General features: G+C 37.9%; 1 protein-coding gene across 1 annotated transcript in view; it reads right to left on the bottom strand.

Moving 5' to 3' along the window:
* LOC147379592 (uncharacterized) overlaps window positions 1–19,462 on the bottom strand; it is a 36,875-nt gene that overhangs the window by 17,049 nt on the left and 364 nt on the right. The window contains exons 3-4 of the mRNA XM_086415377.1: window positions 19,365–19,442; window positions 16,737–16,783 (exon numbers count right to left, since the gene is read on the bottom strand). Of these exons, the coding sequence (XP_086271503.1) occupies window positions 16,737–16,783; window positions 19,365–19,442 (125 nt within the window). The remainder of the gene's footprint in view (window positions 1–16,736; window positions 16,784–19,364; window positions 19,443–19,462) is intronic.

Consider the following 19,462-nt stretch of genomic DNA (forward strand, 5'->3'; position numbering starts at 1 on the left):
TATTGAAAGTGAAAGTATTACTCAGTCGTGTCTGACTCTTTGTGATCCTCTGTCCATGGAATTCTCCAGGCAAGAATACTGGATTGGGTTACAATTTCCTTCTCCAGGGGACCTTCCTGACCCAGACATCGAAGCCAGGTCTCCCACATTGCAGGCAGATTCTTTACCATCTGAGCCACCTGGGAAGCCCAAATAAACAGAGTAAGAACCACGCAGGTTCTGACACAAAGAGATAACTCTGAATTAGCCTGGAATTGGATAACTGAGGATAATTTAATAGACTACAAAAGTATGGGAAGGGTTACAGGAAATCAATTAAGCACAGTGCTTTAATCCAGGGTCGGATGGTGGAGCGTGGTGAGCTGCCGTCTATGGGGTCGCACAGAGTTGGACACGACTGAAGCGACTTAGCAGCAGCAGCAGTTGTAGGGTGGTACTATTCCTCTACATCTGATGGTATGAAGGGAGAAAATGGCTACTCAAACCTGGAGAGAGAAGGACACGACAGGATCTACATCCTCTGCAAGAAAGACCAATCAACATATTATTGAGTGAGAACCCCTAAGAATAATAGGGAATAACTGCCCTGACTTAAGCTTCCAGAGATTTCCATTGGCTGAACATAACCAGAAGCCAGAGGGTAATAGAACTCTCTGATGCAGTCCAGATAGGTTAGCCCTCTGGGGCATAGACAGAAGGGAGAAGAGTAGGGAGTAAGGTTGGAGGGCAAATGGAAAATATCTACTATAGTACTCTTTTGCAGATAACATAAAATCTAACTCAAGCTTATCTAAGCAAACAAGGGTATACATTCACCTAAGTATCTGGAAACTATAAAACTATCGTCAGGCCCATCTTCACTCAGCATTTCAAAGGATGTCATGGGATTCAGTATCTTTCCATCTCTTAGCTGTGCTCCCTTCTGTGTAGACTATATTCAAAGTGGCAAGATATTTGATAGCAGTTTCAGGTTGAAATTTTGAATTTCAAAAATTCTTTTTGAAGAAAGTAAAAGAATAATAAAGTAAACACACACACACACACACACACAAGGACCTTTCAACAAGTTTAAAGAGAGTTCCTGGGCTTAACTCTCAGCTGCCTAAGTCAAGTCACCTGCCCATTCCTAAACCAATCAATTTAAACAGGAATGAAACATGATGGCCTATACTGAATCACATGCCTATTCTTAGACTCAATAGTGTAAGCCACACAAAGCCCAAGGACAGAGGGTGGGGAAAAGGTGAGTAGTGTTACCAAAACTAGTAAAAAGATAGGCATCTGAAAGACAACGAATGACCACAGAGGCCTATTTGGTAATCTAAATCACGTCTCAGCTCTAATTATCATGACATTCAGGAATATATGAATCCACCAGTTTAGGCTGACCATGGAGCATTAGAAAAATATGGTAAAAACTTTCACTTTTCTTTTATTTCTACATTTGATGCCAATAAACCCATGGCACACTTATTAATATGTATATATTTATATATATATATATGTAGATATTGCTATATATAAGTATGTATATAAAACCTTCCATCTTGGCAATAATTTGATTTGTTGTGGTATTAAACATTTATATTAGCTTTCTATATCTACAAGCAGTGTGCACACATAAGCATTCTCTTTAGGACACCAATTCTTGATAAAAAAAAAAAAGGAGCCATTTCTTTTTTAGTTAGTGTCACTTCTTTCCAAACTATTGGCATAGAAAGATGAATTAATGAGTCAATTTGGGGCTAATAATAATAAAATTACACATTGAGATATTTTTCTCTGAAAAGGAAACATCTTTACTTTCAAACATAAAGCACACTGTCACAGAAACTTAAAGCCAGAAAGGCCTGAATTATTTTAGAAACTGAGAACCAAACAAGTTCAAGTGACCTAAAAACTAGGTAACATTTTAAAATCAAATCTTGAAGAAAGGAAATTCTGTGTCCCATATAAATTAGCCAGGGACACTATATGAACTTGCAGTACACAGTAAATTAAACCATGTGAGTGGCAAGTAACTATTAAGGCTGAACCTGGATGTATACTCCCCTTAAATCAACCTGTTAAACGAAGAAAAGCTCAAACCAGGTAGACACAGAATTTAGTTCTCTCAGATCACATTTATAGGGTAAATGGAGTTTTTTTTTTTTTTTTTTTTTACTGCAGCTGTGTATTTGCTGATAAGACAAAGTAAAGAATGCAAGTACTTAATCATCACATCTCGAAAATGATACAGAAAATCATCTATTTTTAGCTGTATACTGTGCTTTTTTTAACCTTTCCTCTTAATAATGTACCTACATATTGTTTTGAAATTGCTTGCCTACACAAAGCACATAGCTTCTCATAGGTTTATAGGCTGCTGCTGTTTATAGGCTGGCTTCATGTTTATTCCTCTACAGAAAGATCACATCTCTAAAATTATCCAGTAACAAATCTAAAGCTATATGATTAGAAAAGCAACTGGAGAGCAGGAAATCATTTTCTTTTAGCCTGTTTAACAATAAACAAACTAAGATGTATCAAAATGAAGACTCATTCCTATTTAAGATTGCTTTCCCTTTCTCCTCTTCCTCCTCCCTGTTGAGCTGGGGGACTTAAATATGCCACAATGATATCTGGGTACAAGGGCTATCCATTTTGCATTTTAATCAGTCTCATTTTTGGAAAATGGTATCCTTGGAGATCATGTTTCACCACTGTGTTGTTGATAATCCATTGAGATGTATCTCCCTAGGGTTCTTCTTACCCAGGTTGAGAGATTGGTAAACCTCCTGCCAAGTCTGCTTGAGTCTTTCTTTCTCACTTACATTCTGGGCCCTTTCTTGTGAACACAGAGAAATGTTCACTGTTTGTTCATACATCTCTTGGACCACAAAGGTTCCATGTTTGCAGCAGGCACTTGTTGTGACATACCATCTCTAGAGAACGCTCCATTCCGTAATGTTCTCTTGTTGTCATAGTGTGGTAAACCTCAGTAAGTCTACCAAAGTCCCAGAGAGAAACAGTGATTCATAGAGAGCAAACCCATCAGAGTAAGAGGGGGAGGATTCATGACCATTCTCTCCTCTCCCTATACGTGCCCCAGAATTTATTCCAAGGGAATTCGTTTCATTTACATAGAAAATAACAAAGTTATCTTTTTTCTATCTCCATTACCATTCTAAATCTTTATATATATTTATAATAACTTGTTTTAAAGTCCTTGTCTATTAATTTCATCATCTCTTCATTTCTTCATCTATTTCTATTGATGGATTTTTTTTTTTCACCTGGCTATGGGTCACAGTTTCATGATTCTCCACGTGTTTAGCAATTTTTTAATGAATGTTTAGTATGAAGAATTTTATTTTTGAATGACTTTTGTGTTTCATTAAAGGGAGCTGAGTTTTGTTCTGGTAAGTAAGTAATTTATAGGCATACCTTGTTTTACAGCATCTCACTTTATTGTGCTTCATAGATACTGTGGTTTGTTACCATTTGCATTGTCAGATGATGGTAAACATTTTTTCAGGAATATTTTTAATTAATGTATGTAATTTTTAAGGGTTTTTTAGATTGCATTCTTTATAACAGACTTCTGCTGCTAAATCGCTTCGGTCGTATCTGACTCTGTGCGACCCCATAGACGGCAGCCCACCAGGCTCCCCCGTCCCTGGGATTCTCCAGGCAAGAACACTGGAGTGGGTTGCCATTTCCTTCTCCAATGCATGAAAGTGAAAAGTGAAAGTGAAGTCACTCAGTCATGTCCAACTCCTAACCACCCATGGACTGCAGCCTTCAAGGCTCCTCCGTCCATGGGATTTTCCAGGCAAGAGTACTGGAGTGGGGTGCCATTGCTGTCTCCGACTTCAGTATAGTATAAACATAACTTTCACATGCACTGGAAAACCCCAAAATGCATGTGACTCAATTTATTGTGATATTCATTTTAGTGCAGGGGTCTAGAATGGAACCCACAATATCACTGAGGTATGCCTACACCTGAAGTATAACATGATCATTTTGAAGCTTCTATTTTAACTTTATTAAGGTTAATCTAGAACAGATTTTACTCTAGAGATAGTTTTAGCCCTTCTTCTTAGAAGTAAAATGAATGGCATATCCATTTGGGGATCTCCATTGAATTCCCTGAACATGAACAGGCCTTTCCTCCCAATTGGTCAGAACTCAAACATCTACCAACCTTGTGAAACTCTGACGGTTTTTCAGTTTATAGCTTTCTTATAGTCGCTCCTTTGCTGGTAGTCATTTGTCTTGTGGAGTCTCACCTCATATGTGTACAACTTGTGGAGTTCTTTTGGAGTCTCACCTCATATATGTACAGCTTAGTGTTCAGTCAAAATGCTCAAAGGGACATCCATACAAATTTCTGGAGATCTTTCCCTATCTACCTACCTTGCTTTTGGCCCTCTGCCCCATAAATTAGTTTCCTAAGCTTCTCTGACTCTCTTGTCTCCTCAGTTTAGAAAGGCTGCCATGTTTTGTCTGGGTCCCACCTCTCTTCACAACTGTCTGTGAAGTGCCTCCAGCCAGAACACTGGGAATTGTAGGACTAATCTAGCTTGATTTCCTTCTCTCAGACACTGTAGTTTTGCACTGCCTGTTGTACAATCTCTGAAAACAGCTGTTTCATATACATTGCCCAGTTTTATTTATTGTGGAAGGGTGAGCCAAGGCTTTTGATTGTCTCATTTATACAAATATTACTGACAACCCCTAAAATAATGGATATCCTTCTATGTATGTGCCAACCGAGAAAAGGATCACCATTTAATCATTTATGCTAGGAAAAAAAATTAATAATTCATAAATGATACTATCAAAACCCACCCTAAATTTCAGTGGGTATATAAAATAGATTGTATAGTAAAATTTTATTACTACTGTAATAACTATAATTCAGATACACCATGTAGAGAGATCAGCTAGTAGATTTATTCATAAAACAGAACAAAAGAGAAGCTTTTGGAAGAGAAGAATATGGGAATTAAAAATGACTTCCTGGACAACAAAGGAAAAGCAATTTCCTAGAGAACAAAGGAGGGATTAAGTTCTCCTCTTTTCTAATAAAATTGAAAAGTTTCAGAATTTAATGAGTTTGTAGTAAATGACAGGATAGGGAACTGGTGTTTGTTCACTGCATGGCCTTGGGATAATAAAACATAACCCATTAGAAGAGGGCAGATAGGGATTTAAATAAGGACTATCTAAGAGGATTTTCATGGTTCCCTCAAAAACTGAAAATGTGATAAGTTCAGACTATCCTTAGAGAAGACGTTTTTGGAAAATTGGGAGAGTGTATGACCTAAATAGGACAAGCATGCCAAAAAGACATATATCCCAATGTTCTTTGCAACACTGTTTATAATAGCCAGGACATGGAAGCAACCTAGATGTCCATCAGCAAATGAATGGATAAGAAAGCTGTGGTACATATACACAATGGAATATTACTCAGCCGTTAAAAAGAATACATTTGAATCAGTTCTAATGAGGTGGATGAAACTGGAGCCTATTATACAGAGTGAAGTAAGCCAGAAAGAAAAACACCAATACGGTATACTAATGCATATATATGGAATTTAGAAAGTAATGATAACCCTGTATGCGAGACAGCAAAAGAGACACAGATGTATTGAACAGTATTTTGGACTCTGTGGGAGAGGGCGAGGGCAGGATGATATGGGAGAATGGCATTAAAACATGTAAAATATCATACGTGAAACAAATCGCCAGTCCAGGTTTGATGCATGATACAGGGTGCTCGGGACTGGTGCACTGGAATGACCCAGAGGGATGGGATGGGGAGGAAGGTGGGAGGGGGGTTCAGGATGGGGAACACATGTACACTCATGGCAGATTCAAGGCAATGTATGGCAAAACCAATATAACATTGTAAAGTTAAATTAATTAATTAACTAATTAAAAAATAAAAATAAAAAAGAAGAGATAAGGCATCAATGTTTGGGGGGAAAAAAGTTGGCTTGTAAATAATGAGATTGCCCACAAAATTTCAGCATTTATATGCTATTAATTCACTTAGTATTTCTTATACAAAATGCATTTGTGTTTAATCATTTTAAATAGAATCTGTCATAAGAACACTTGCTCACAATTCAACATTCTCTATTTCCATGAATGCTGGGAAAGGGGATTATGTCAATTCAGAATATTCCATAAAACAAATTTCCTAGTAAGTGGTATAAAAATTTCAATTCCAATAATTCAGTTCTTATTCCACTAATTCCAAGGATTCTACAGATACTCTTTTGCTATATAGTACAGGAAATGAATTATCCTTAATTTAATAAGAGCCAATGACAAAGACTTGGAAATATTTTAATTATACAGAGATAATCAATGTAATGACATGTTACTGTGAAATGATACTATACTATTGTGAGTTTTGTTCATCTCTAAATCTTTAAATTTTAACAAGAGTGCTAGTCCTTTTATTCTGTATAACTGATAAAACCTATGGAAATAATTCACTTTTGTATCCAGATCCATAGGTTTAGAATTAAGGAAGATTCATCAGGATGAAACCAAAATATTGGCAATAACCATTCATGCTATCTTTTTCAAATATGATGTTTCTATGACTTGTTCATCATTGAATTCCCAGCACCTTGAGTTGCTTGGCACAAGTGGATAGTCAGTAAACACTAGGTGAATGAATGAATAAATTACAACTCTTACACCCATACTACTCACCATGATGCCAATAATGAATATAACAAATTCATTCAATACAAAAAACGAATACAATAAATTCTGGACCAACAGCTAATGAAAGGTCTAAGTGTCACAGAAAAACAACAAAAAAACCCAAAAATCAAAGACCTTTCCTAACATGATGGTTCTTGGTTTTGTTTGTTATTTCTGGGGATGGCGTTGAAATGTGCCCACAGAAATGAGCATGAGACAGTTTACAGTTAAGGCTGTTACAATAAGAAGAGATGTTTCATTGCTGCAAAGGGAATCACCTGGGGTCAATGATTCCCAGGCAGGGAATCAAAAGGCAGAAACATTTTTATGCAAAAGGAAGAAAATGTTTTACTCAAGGCTCAACATGGAAATTATTTTGCAGAAATCAAAAGACTGAATAAGAAATCTTAAGTTCTAGATCTTGGAAATAGCAAAATAAAAAACTACAAGCATAGAAATTTTGTTGATAAAGGCACTTAACTGAAATTAAAGCAATTTCAAGCCAAAGAACAGTGAAATGTCTACAACTCATACTATAACTCTGATATAAGACATGATGATTCAACTCAGAAAGATATTGGGTATAAACAATTGTGGAATCCAATAGGTCAAATGATGCAGAATTTCTAAACAGCCCTGTCCCTTCAGTTGTTCTTCACATGACATTGTCTTTAGCTGCTTTGCTGTCATGGGGTTGGTTGCACAGCCCCAAATAAGCATCATTGTCTTAAAATGTGGCATTGAAATACAACACAAATGTGATAGTTAATTTTATGTGCCACTTTGGCTGGGACATGGTGCCTGGATATGTAGCCAAACATTCTGGATGTTTCTGTGAGGGTGCTTTGAGATAAAATTAATATTTAAGTTGGTAGATTCTAAGTGAAGCAAAATGCACTCCATTATGTGGGTAGGTCTCATCCAATCAGTTGAAAGGCAGTATAGCACAATAGACTGACTTCCCTCAAGCAAGAGAGAATTCTGCATTTATACTTGAACTGCAACATCAGCACTTCCTGGATCTCCAGCCTGATGGCCTTCAGACTTGAACTGTAGCATCAGCTCTTTCTGCCTCCCCACCCTGCAGATTTTGGACTTGTCAGACTCTATAATCACATGAAGCAATTCCTTAAAATAAATCTCTTTATAAATATATATATATTTATTTATAAATTTATATATATATATATATAGAGAGAGAGAGAGAGAGAGAGATTACACACAGAATACTGCAAAGAGATTATTCCTAGTCACACCTCAGAGAGGACAACTCTTTTTTTTATTTTTTTTATTTTTAAACTTTACAATATTGTATTGGTTTTGCCAAATATTGAAATGAATCCCCCACAGATATACATGTGTTCCCCATCCTGAACCCTCCTCCCTCCTCCCTCCCCATACCATCCCTCTGGGTAGAGAGGACAACTCTTAATCACAGATAAAATGAAATCAACAAAGATTAATACAAGATAAAGAACAACAACCAAATGTAAACCAGGAGGAAGAGAAAAAATTACATTTGCTTTTTTAGTTATCACATCATTTAACTCATAATCGAGCTAAAGGGGAAAAAAAAACTCCTTGTAAGTTTTTTAAAAATAAATCAACCCATCTGCTTCTGGAGTATCCGGTTACCATGCTCCTCTCACCTGTCCAGAAAGCACTTTTATTCCACATTGAATCAATAGTGTGAATCACTTTTTTGAAATACCACCTTTTCTTTGTTGCTATAATTCTCAGATGACATGTTTTGTTTCCCATGACTACCTTGCAAGGCAAGAGGTGGTATCACGGCCCAGAATGTGAAATTATTTCCAGGTCCTCTTCATGGTTAAGTAAGCCTAGCTGAACCATATATGTGACATATATTACATGCTACATCCTATCCCTTACTCTGAGTAGGTGTGATATCTGCATGTGAATATTTGTTCATTGTTATTCACTCACTCAAACATATTTCTTTAGCACCTTATATGCACCAGGCACTGAGCTAGCTATTGAGTACAAAGTCCTGAACAAGAGAATGTTCAAACTACTGCACATTGCACTCATCTCACATGCTAGTAAAGTAATGCTCAAAATTCTCCAAGCCAGGCTTCAGCAATACATGAACCATGAACTTCCAGATGTTCAAGCTGGTTGAACAGTAAGTAAAACAGAGAAGGTGTTAGAGACACAACTATCTTAAAATGACTTTATATGACAGTTCACAGTTTTCCATTCCTGAATTTTCATTTAATTGGCAGTTGGTTTTCTGGTAAAGGATAGAGAATTTGATACTCATGATGATCTTATAGCACCCTCAAGTGGCAATGTTTTTCTTAGATGTATTACCTTTGATAGGAAAAAAAAGAAAAAGAAAAAAGAAAGTGGTAGAAACAAAGAATTCTGAATGAATGAAGACGTATGAACCCTTATCACAAGGGATTATAGCCATCAGTAGCTTATGGAGCTCAATACCAGAAAAACAAACAACCCAATCAAAAAGTGGCCATAAGATTGAAATAGGCACTTCTCCAAAGAAGACATACAGATGGCTAATAAATACATGAAAAGATGCTCAACATCACCAGTCCATCCTAAAGGAGATTAGTCCTGGGTGTTCATTGAAAGGACTGATGTTGAAGCTGAAACTCTAATACTTTGGCCACCTGATGTGGAGAGCTGACTCATTTGAAAAGACCCTGATGCTGGGAAAGATTGAGGGCAGGAGGAGAAGGGGACAACAGAGGATGAGATGGTTGGATAGCATCACCGACACAATGGACATGGGTTTGGGTGGACTCTGGGAGTTGGTGATGGACAGGGAGGCCTGGAGTGCTGCAGTTCATGGGGTCACAAAGAGTCAGACATTACTGAGTGACTGAACTGAACTGATTACTCATTATTAGAGAAATGCAAATCAAAATATGATGACGTATTACCTCACACTGGTTAGAATGGCAATCATCAAAAAATCCACAAAAAACAAATACTGGAGAGGGTGTGGAGAAAAGGGAGTCCTCCTGCACCGTTGGTAGCGTCAGGGGAGTTTGCAGTTTCCGCAGTTCTGTCTCGTCACAACAAAAATTTGAAGCAATGGATAGACCAGTGTTACAGCCCTCAGACAGAATGGTGTTACAACCCTCGAATGGACCAGTGTTACAGCTCCATGTTATAGCTCAGTTGTTTTTTTTTTTTTTTTAATTAATTTATTTTAATCGGAGGCTAATTACTTTAAAATATTGTAGTGGTTTTTGCCATACATTGACATGAATCAGCCATGGGTGTACATGTGTCCCGCATCCTGAACCCCCCTCCCACCTCCCTCCCCATCCCATCCCTTGGGGTCATCCCAGTGCACCAGCCCTGAGCACCCTGTCTCATGCATTGAACCTGGACTGGCAATCTATTTCACATATGGTAATATACATGTTTCAATGCTATTCTCTCAAATCATCCCACCCTCGCCTTCTCCCACAGAGTCCAAAAGACAGTTTTATACATCTGTGTCTCTTTTGCTGCCTCTCATATAGGGTCATCATTACCATATATATGCGTTAATATCCTGTATTGGTGTTTTTCTTTCTGACTTACTTCACTCTGTATAATAGGTGCCAGTTTCATCCATCTTATTAGAACTGATTAAATGCATTCTTTTTAATAGTTGAGTAATATTCCATTATCTACCATAGCCTTCTTAGTTTTATTTAGAAAGTAAAGGAAAACACATCCTCGAGGCATGAGGGCATGCCAACCCAAAAGACGTCAAGAGAAGAGAGGCACCCCACCCCCGGCCCAATTTTAGCTCCTCTTTTTAAATGTTTTTTCTCCTCCCCCTGGACCTGCCCTATGTAAACTGGGCTAGCCAGGAATGCTGTTTGTTTTACCTGAGGTACTCATTCCAGTCCTCAGACCTTCCTTTGTTCTATTTTCATGGGCTTTTCCCTTCCTTGTCTTTTAGCCACCGCCATTCTAGACTCCTTTTTCCTATTCTAACTACCTAATGGAATCTAAATTGATACAGCCACTATGTAAGACAGTATGGAGATTCCTTTAAAAACTAGGAATAAAACTACCAAACGACCCAGGAATCCAACTACTAGGTATATACCCTGAGCAAACCAAAATTGAAAAAGACACATGTACCCCAAAGTTCACTGTAGCACTATTTACAGTAACTAGGACATGGAAGCAACCTACTTATCCATTGACAGATGAATGGATAAGGAAGTTATGATACATATATACAATGGAATATTACTCAGCCATAAAAAGGAATGAATTCGAGTCAGTTCTATGAGGTGGACGAACCTAGAGCCAATTATTATACAGGGTGAAGTAAGTCAGAAAAACAAATATTGTATATTAATTCATATATATATGAAATCTAGAAAGATGATACTGATGAAACTATTGCTAGGGCAGTTGGACACAACTGCAGTGACTTAGCATGCAATGGAGATGCATAGAGAAAAGACTTATGGACATGGGAGGGGGGAGGAAGGAGAGGGTAGCACAAATGAAGAGAGTAGCATGGAAATATATACACTACCATATGTAAAACAGATAGCCAATGGGGATTTGCTGTATAATTCAGGGAACTCAAACCAGGCTCTGTGACAACCTACAGGGGGAGATGGGGTGGAAGGTGGGAGGGAGGTTCAAGAGGGAGTGGACATATGTATATCTATGGCTTATTTATGTTGATGTATAGCAGAAACAAACACAATATTGTAAAGCAATTATCCTCCAACTAAAAATAAATAAATAAACAGCGTGTAGTTTGAATTATTTCTTTAATAATGAGGATGGATTTTGGCTGGTCTATCCATACTTTCCATTTAATATTCTTCACTTTTTCTTGAGTATTTAGAAGGACTTTGAATAGAACTCTGAATAGAACAAAGCTACCCTATATGGTAAAGCGTTAGTCAATCAGTTATGTCTGACTCTTTGTGATCCCATAGACTGTAGCCCACCAGACTCCCCTGTCCATGGAATCTTCCAGGCAAAAATACTGGAGCGGGTTGCCATTCCCTTCTCCTGGGGATCTTCCTGACCCAGGGATAGAATCCAGGTCTCCTGCATTGCAGGCGTATTCTTTACCGTCTGAGCCACCAGGGAAGCCCATATGGTAACAAGTCATAATCTAAACCTCTTGTACCACGTGCTTTTGACTGAAACCAAGTGTTCTCGTTACAGGAAAAAATGTTCAAGATTATCTTTAGATGTTAAGATACTAGACCTGCTTTAAATAAAATAAATTCAATACATATATACTTATAAATTACATCCTTCAGTTCAGTTCAGTTCAGTTCAGTCGCTCAGTCATGTCCAACTGTTTGTGACCCCATGAATCGCAGCACGCCAGGCCTCCCTGTCCATCACCAACTCCCGGAGTTCACTCAGACTCATGTCCATCGAGTCAGTGATGCCATCCAGCCATCTCATCCTCTGTCATCCCCTTCTCCTCGTGTCCCCAATCCCTCCCAGCATCAGAGTCTTTTCCAATGAGTCAACTCTTCACATGAGGTGGCCAAAGTACTGGAGTTTCAGCCTTAGCATCATTCCCTCCAAAGAAATCCCAGGGCTGATCTCCTTCAGAATGGACTGGTTGGATCCCCTTGCAGTCCAAGGGACTCTCAAGAGTCTTTTCCAACACCACAGTTCAAAAGCATCAATTCTTCGGCACTCAGCTTTCTTCACAGTCCAACTCTCACATCCATAAATGACACAGGAAAAACCATAGCCTCGACTAGACAGGCCTTTGTTGGCAAAGTAATGTCTCTGCTTTTTAATATGCTATCTAGGTTGGTCATAACTTTCCTTCCAAGGAGTAAGCGTCTTTTAATTTCATGGCTGCAGTCACCATCTGCAGTGATTTTGGAGCCCCCCAAAATAAAGTCTGACACTGTTTCCACTGTTTCCCCATCTATTTCCCATGAAGTGATGGGTCCAGATGCCATGATCTTCGTTTTCTAAATGTTGAGCTTTAAGCCAACTTTTTCACTCTCCTCTTTCACTTTCATCAAGAGGCTTTTGAGTTCCTCTTCACTTTCTGCCATAAGGGTGGTGTCATCTGCATATCTGAGGTTATTGATATTTCTCCTGGCAATCTTGACTCCAGCTTGTGTTTCTTCCAGCCCAGCATTTCTCATGATGTACTCTGCATAGAAGTTAAATAAGCAGGGTGACAATATACAGCCTTGATGTACTCCTTTTCCTATTTGGAACCAGTCTGTTGTTCCATGTCCAGTTCTAACTGTTGCTTCCTGACCTGCATACAGGTTTCTCAAGAGGTGGTCTGAGAGACCATGTGAGAGGTCACGTCAGGTGGTCTGGTATTCCCATCTCTTTCAGAACTTTCCACAGTTTATTGTGATCCACACAGTCAAAGGCTTTGGCATAGTCAATAAAGCAGAAATAGATGTTTTTCTGGAACTCTCTTGCTTTTTCCATGATCCAGTGGATGTTGGCAATTTGATTTCTGGTTCCTCTGCCTTTTCTAAAACCAGCTTGAACATCTGGAAGTTCACGGTTCACGTATTGCTGAAGCCTGGCTTGGAGAATTTTGAGCATTACTTTACTAGCATGTGAGATGAGTGCAATTGTGCGGTAGTTTGAGCATTCTTTGGCATTGCCTTTCTTTGGGATTGGAATGAAAACTGACCTTTTCCAGTCCCGTGGCCACTGCTGAGTTTTCCAAATTTGCTGGCATATTGAGTGCAGCACTTTCACAGCATCATCTTTCAGGATTTGAAAGAGCTCAACTGGAATTCCATCACCTCCACTAGCTTTGTTTGCAGTGATGCTTTCTAAGGCCCACTTGACTTCACATTCCAGGATGTCTGGCTCTAGGTCAGTGATCATACCATCGTGATTATCTTGGTTGTGAAGATCTTTTTTGTACAGTTCTTCTGTGTATTCTTGCCACCTCTTAATATCTTCTGCTTGTTAGGTCCATAAGAAGCATAATTTCAGTCAACCCTACAAACTATATGGCATGGTAGAAAGAGTACCAGATATACAGTAAAATAATGTGCATTCTAAAATTATTTTTTGAACAAATTATTCACCTCTCTGTATCTGTTTCTTCACACACGCACAAAATTAGAGTAGAAACCAGAGCAGAGAGTAGTTGGTGGCTTTTTTGTGTATTAGTCAAAAGTCTTCTGGTTCCAAACCCTAAACTTATTCAAGCTGGCTTATGCAATAAAAAAGAAGTTTTTTAACAACAACAAAAAAAGAGAGAGATGCTGAAAAACTAAAGGGAGTAACACATCACTAGGATCTTTTCAGTCTACTCACTCTTTTCTGATATACACATCCCAACCTTGACCCCAGATGAGGAATGGGCTTTGCAGAAATTGTTTATATCAGTTCAAGAACCAGAAAGAACCTGTCTACAAATATTTCTTATAAAAGTCATAGATTAATCTGTGTAAATCTTTTCCAAATGGTAATATACAACTTTCTGAGATCCAGACAGACCTTATCCGCGGCATACAGTGTTACCAGTAACCACATATGTTATTTTGGGAAAATTAGGGGATCTAAGAAAAGCTACTTTGTAATATGCTGTTTCTTCCCCTACTTCATGTGACTACCTTTTTTCAGCTAAGGTTTTGGGTTCTTTGCTAAATAAATCAGGCATTTAATCTGTGAGTGTGTGTGTGTGCGCGCATTCACAGAGACAGAGGTTCTCTTACCACCAATCTATAATTTGCCTGAAAAGACACTTAAATAATCAAAATGTCCATTATTAAAATAAAAACAAAATATCCCTAATTCAATTTCAATCTTGCAATTGCCAGAAAGTATTTTGCTTTCATACATCTCTACTCCTTTAATTATATTATTCCTCATCCTAAAATACACATACTTGCCTCCTCCTCTTCTCTCTTACCTTTATCAATTCCCACTACCTAATCCCCCAGAAACAAAAGGGGAAACTAAGCAGATGCGTAGCAGGTGCTCACAACAATAGTACTTACCATTGTGCCATATTTGTTTCTTTTTGTGTTTATTCCTCTGTTGAATGGTGTGCTAGAAAAGAGCCAGATGGGTTTTTTTCATATTTAAATATCCAGAGCCTACTGCTGCTGCTGCTGCTAAGTCGCTTCAGTCGTGTCCGACTCTGTGCGACCCCATAGACAGCAGCCCATTAGGTTCCTCTGTCCCTGGGATTCTCCAGGCAAGAATACTGGAATGGGTTGCCATTTCCTTCTCCAATGCATGAAAGTAAAAAGTGAAAGTGAAGTCGCTCAGTTGTGTCCGACTCTTAGTGATCCCATGGACTGCAGCCTACCAGGCTCCTCCATCCATTTTTCCAGGCAAGAGTACTGGAGTGGGGTGCCATTGCTTTCTCCGATAAAGAGGCAATAGAATTGTACAATTGTTCCTGGTTCAAGTATTTATTTCTTTGCAATTTCATGAAAGGAAACTTTAATTTCCATCAGAAAATGGAGGTTTGAATGATTATACAAACAAGTAACTTTTAAATGTTTTTAAGTGAAAAATTGTTTGTGTGTATATGTACACATACAAATACATTATATATACATATGCATTATATATCTTCCATACATATTGAAATGATTCAACTTTTACTTAAATGTTAAGAATACTATGTCCTGCAGTGTACTTTGGTTTGTTTAATCTTTGGAGAGTCTTGTCAAAACCAAAATACGAGACTTGCTCACTTATTGATATTTCATTAAAATTCATAGTTCTGAATTAATCTTAGCAAAAGAAAAAACCAATTTCTTATAGACAAGAGTATCAAATAAAAGTATAACCAAAGTGTCCCCTACATTCACCTCCAAATTATGTCTCAAAAATTGTTTAATGACATTTGGCAATTTTAAACGGTAATACAAAGCCTTTTGTTTCAAAAAGAATGAACCTTTTCAATTGAGCTGTATAAAGCCAAAGTAGTAAAACCTTAGAAGGCTTATACTTTTATATTCCAAATCTGAACTCAGTACAGACTTCCAAATAGTTTTTTACAGAAATCAGACTTTTGCTTCTATGGCACAAGCACAAAAAAAGCATGAACATTCAAATGAGTTCTTTCATAATAAGACAGTTGGAGGATTTTTTTCCCCTAAACCAATTGTTTCTGCCTCTTATTTATTCTTAACCATATTTCTGTCTTCCGTTCTTCATCTGTCTTTTCTTTATGACTCCTTCCGTATTTTCTCCTTATTATTATACTTGTTTCTTTTTTACTCAAGGCATCCTCCAGGCTCATGCCACTATGGACTCTTCCTTGTCTCTTTGTTCTCCTACAAGTCTGTTAATATGCCTATTTTCTTTTTAGTATTTGCTTCTCAATTCTTATCTTTCTTCACTTGGGTCTTTCTTACTTGAATTTCAGGTTTTATTTCTCTCCTTATACTTCTGTTGCTTCTGTTTCCTTTGCTATGGATTATTCTTATATGTTTTTTCTCTTACGGATATATTTTTTCCCCCAACTTCCTATTTGGTCCTTTCTAAGTTTTCCACCTATTTTAACTTTTTAATTCCCTCCCTGATTCCACTGAGGTGTTCCACATTTGCTGTTCTGATTCTTCTTTTCCTCATTTTTTCTTCTTTATATCTTATCATCCAGTTAGTAAGTCATAGCTACAATGCAATAATAAAATAATTTCAAGTATCATTTCACTGAGGATAGCATGAGAATGCTCGTCATTGTATTGTTTTTATCTGATGAACTTCAGTGGATGCGTTAGAAGTATTCATTTGAACATTTTTTTAGACATTATTTTTGAATTTTTAGAACATTATTCAATTTTTTTAAAATTATAATATATGCTGCATATTCTGTGCCTCTTTGCCTAAATGCCTTGAGACCCTTAGCTCTTTACTTAGAAGACAGAAATGATATTAATGACAAAGTTCAGACAATGAATTCAGACTGTTGTTTGATGGAACTGATTTTACAGTTTTTTCTTCTCCTTTCTTTCTTTCTTTTTTTGCTTTTGTCTGTGTGTTTCAGGGAAATCTTAACCGGAACCACATGTTTTGTGCATACATACCAGAAGCCACTCTCCCCTTGTTGGTGGGTGCTTTGAATTTCTCAGACCTGGTGAGGAGAAAAGATGATGCTGATTCCCTTATGTAATGCTACTTTGTGCCTGTCAGAGAAATATTACCCTAGGTAAGTGTTGCTTATGAAAAAGGAGCAATACTTTTGTCTATCTTTGTACTCCTGTAAACTACAGTACTCCATTAATGCTGCCTTCATTAACAAGTCAGATATTTGGTATTGCACAATGTTGCAAATACACAGCAGTGTATTTAATAGAGCTTCACTGATGAACTATCACGATTTGTGGCAAACAAGATTAAAACACTATATGGCTGATATGCCTAGAGAGCATTTATTAAAAGCTGTAAATACGTATTTATTTAGAAATGGAATTTGACATAAAAATACGCCCAGAATGAAGACACCAAAGATCTAGTTGTCTTTAATGCTCTGCCCTCTCTTACTTCCCATATATTCATGCAATCACTCATACTGCTTAGTGTGGAAAAATTACTTTGAAAATATTTTCAATGGTCAAACGAACAACCAAACAAATTAAATCAAGAAATGAAAAAAAGGGTCAACTTTCTATGCCCAACTTGAAAAGCCCCATATGTAGGACTACTTTCTCCTAGAAGCAAAACTAGTTTCCCCATTTTCTCTCCTCACTTCCTCCAGTCCTACTTCAAAGATTCAGTACTTGGTCCCCTTCAAACCAAAAGCATCCATCCCAGCAGAAAATGAATTGAAATACACTTGTAACTGTAAAAGGATCAAACCCCTGCTGTGGGAGTGTTATTTGGAAAGTGAAGAACAATGTTGCCTCTGCACTTAGCTATTACTATCACTACTCCATTCAAGGCACTAACCAAAGATGGAAAACCCCAGCCTGAGCTTTGATTACCCCTGCTTGAAATTTATTAGCATTTGATAAATGTCACTCTTGACAACAATGCTTATCCTCTAAAAGCAGCTACTTTTTCCTATTTTCATGGCCATATCACAGCAGTTTTAGATGTTCAAAATATGGGGTAGTAACTCTGATGTTGAAATTAGGAAAAGGAGTGTTGCTGTTTAGTTGCTAAGTCTATCCAACTCTTCTGCAACCCCATGGACTGTAGCACCCCAGGCTCCTCTGTCCATGGAATTTCCCAGGCAAGAATACTGGAGTGAGTTGTTTCATCCTTCTCCAGGAGATCTTCCCCAACCAGGGATCGAACCCACGTGTCCTGCACTGGCAGGCAGATTTTTTATCACTGAGCCACCAGGGAAGCCCAAGAAGAGTAGCCAGATCCAAAAGCAATGTTACTCAAGAATGGCTTTATAAGCGGACATTCTCAGAGTAGGTGCCACATCTGCTTCTCAGCCACTAGCTTCTCAGTCCCTCCAGAGATAATTAGATCCTCAATAATAGATCAACTCTAACTAAAATCACATACCTTATTTATCAGAATGTCCATATAGTTTCTTTTTAGAAATCAGTTTTTCTTTTCAGTGACAGCACCCTCTTTCCTAAAAATAGCCATTGTCTGAAGTTATAGCTTAACACAAGTCAGTCTGTACCACTGATTAAACTTTCCTGATGTGCTTCTCCTGGCTTGAAAGTTATTATCTTTTAAAGTTACATTCATTGTTTCATCTTCTGGAGTCTCAATAAACTGTTTACCTATTTGCCTGGGTTTTCCCGAAAATAGTGTGCAGGCATTCACTATATTCTGACTGGATCTTCTATCCAGGTGGTGAGAGGGCAAACTAAATTCCCAAATATACAAAGCGGAACATGCGACAGAATAACTACTGCTATTTATTTTTGTTCAAGAGGACGATACTAAACTACACGATTTAAGTAGTATAGACGTTGATATATTTTAATAAAACAAAGTCACATTATTTTAATATTAAAGACAGGCCTTCTATATGATAAAAAATACTTTCTCCAGCAACTCTGCCAGTGAAGATCTATTCAGTGGTAGGCTGAAATTCTAACTCTAGCATTTTGCCAGCTGGTGATATTGAGCAATATACTGAGAGTCTCTGGGTTTGTTTCCTCAGTACAGCGGTTAGGATCCAAAGTCAGTAAGTGTGGGGGAAGGGGTGAGAGCCTGTCATAATTATCTTCGAAAAATCACCTGAATTACACAGTAAACCTTATGGGCACTAACTTTTGAGAAAACACTTAAACTAAAACAAATAAAAAGGAATGTATATATACATACATTTGGGGCTTCCCAGGTAGCTAATGGGTAAAAAAATCCGCCTGCCAACACAGTAGAGAGGGTTCGATCCCTGTGTGGGGAAGATCCCTGAGGAAGGAAATCGCAACCCACTCCAGTATTCTTGCCTGGAAAATTCCATGGCCAGAGGAGCCCCGAGGGCTACAGTCTCTTGGGTCGCAAAAAAAGTCCCACGCGACTTAGCGACTAAAGAACAGAACAAAATACGCATATGTCTAGGCATTAAAGTCATTCTGGTTTTAACTCTAAAATCACTAACAGTGAACAGGGTACGGCTAGAAAACACAACTCCAGGGTTTAATAAATGTTAATATTCTTCCTTTCTTCTGCCCTAAAGCCTAACAGGAAATCTCCCAGAACAGTCGTTTTAATGCGGTTATGCCTGAGGCATAGATACTTACCCAGCGATAACTCCAAGGTAAGAAACTTTGTGACCGTTCAGGGTTCTCTTCCTGACACTGGCACTTAGAAGCGCCTCGCTAAACACAAGGATGAATTA

The sequence above is a fragment of the Bos grunniens genome, chromosome 1, assembly GCF_055505025.1.
Source record: "Bos grunniens cultivar Pamir isolate PY7600 chromosome 1, Bosgru_T2T1.0, whole genome shotgun sequence".
In the NCBI taxonomy this organism is placed as follows: domain Eukaryota; kingdom Metazoa; phylum Chordata; class Mammalia; order Artiodactyla; family Bovidae; genus Bos; species Bos grunniens.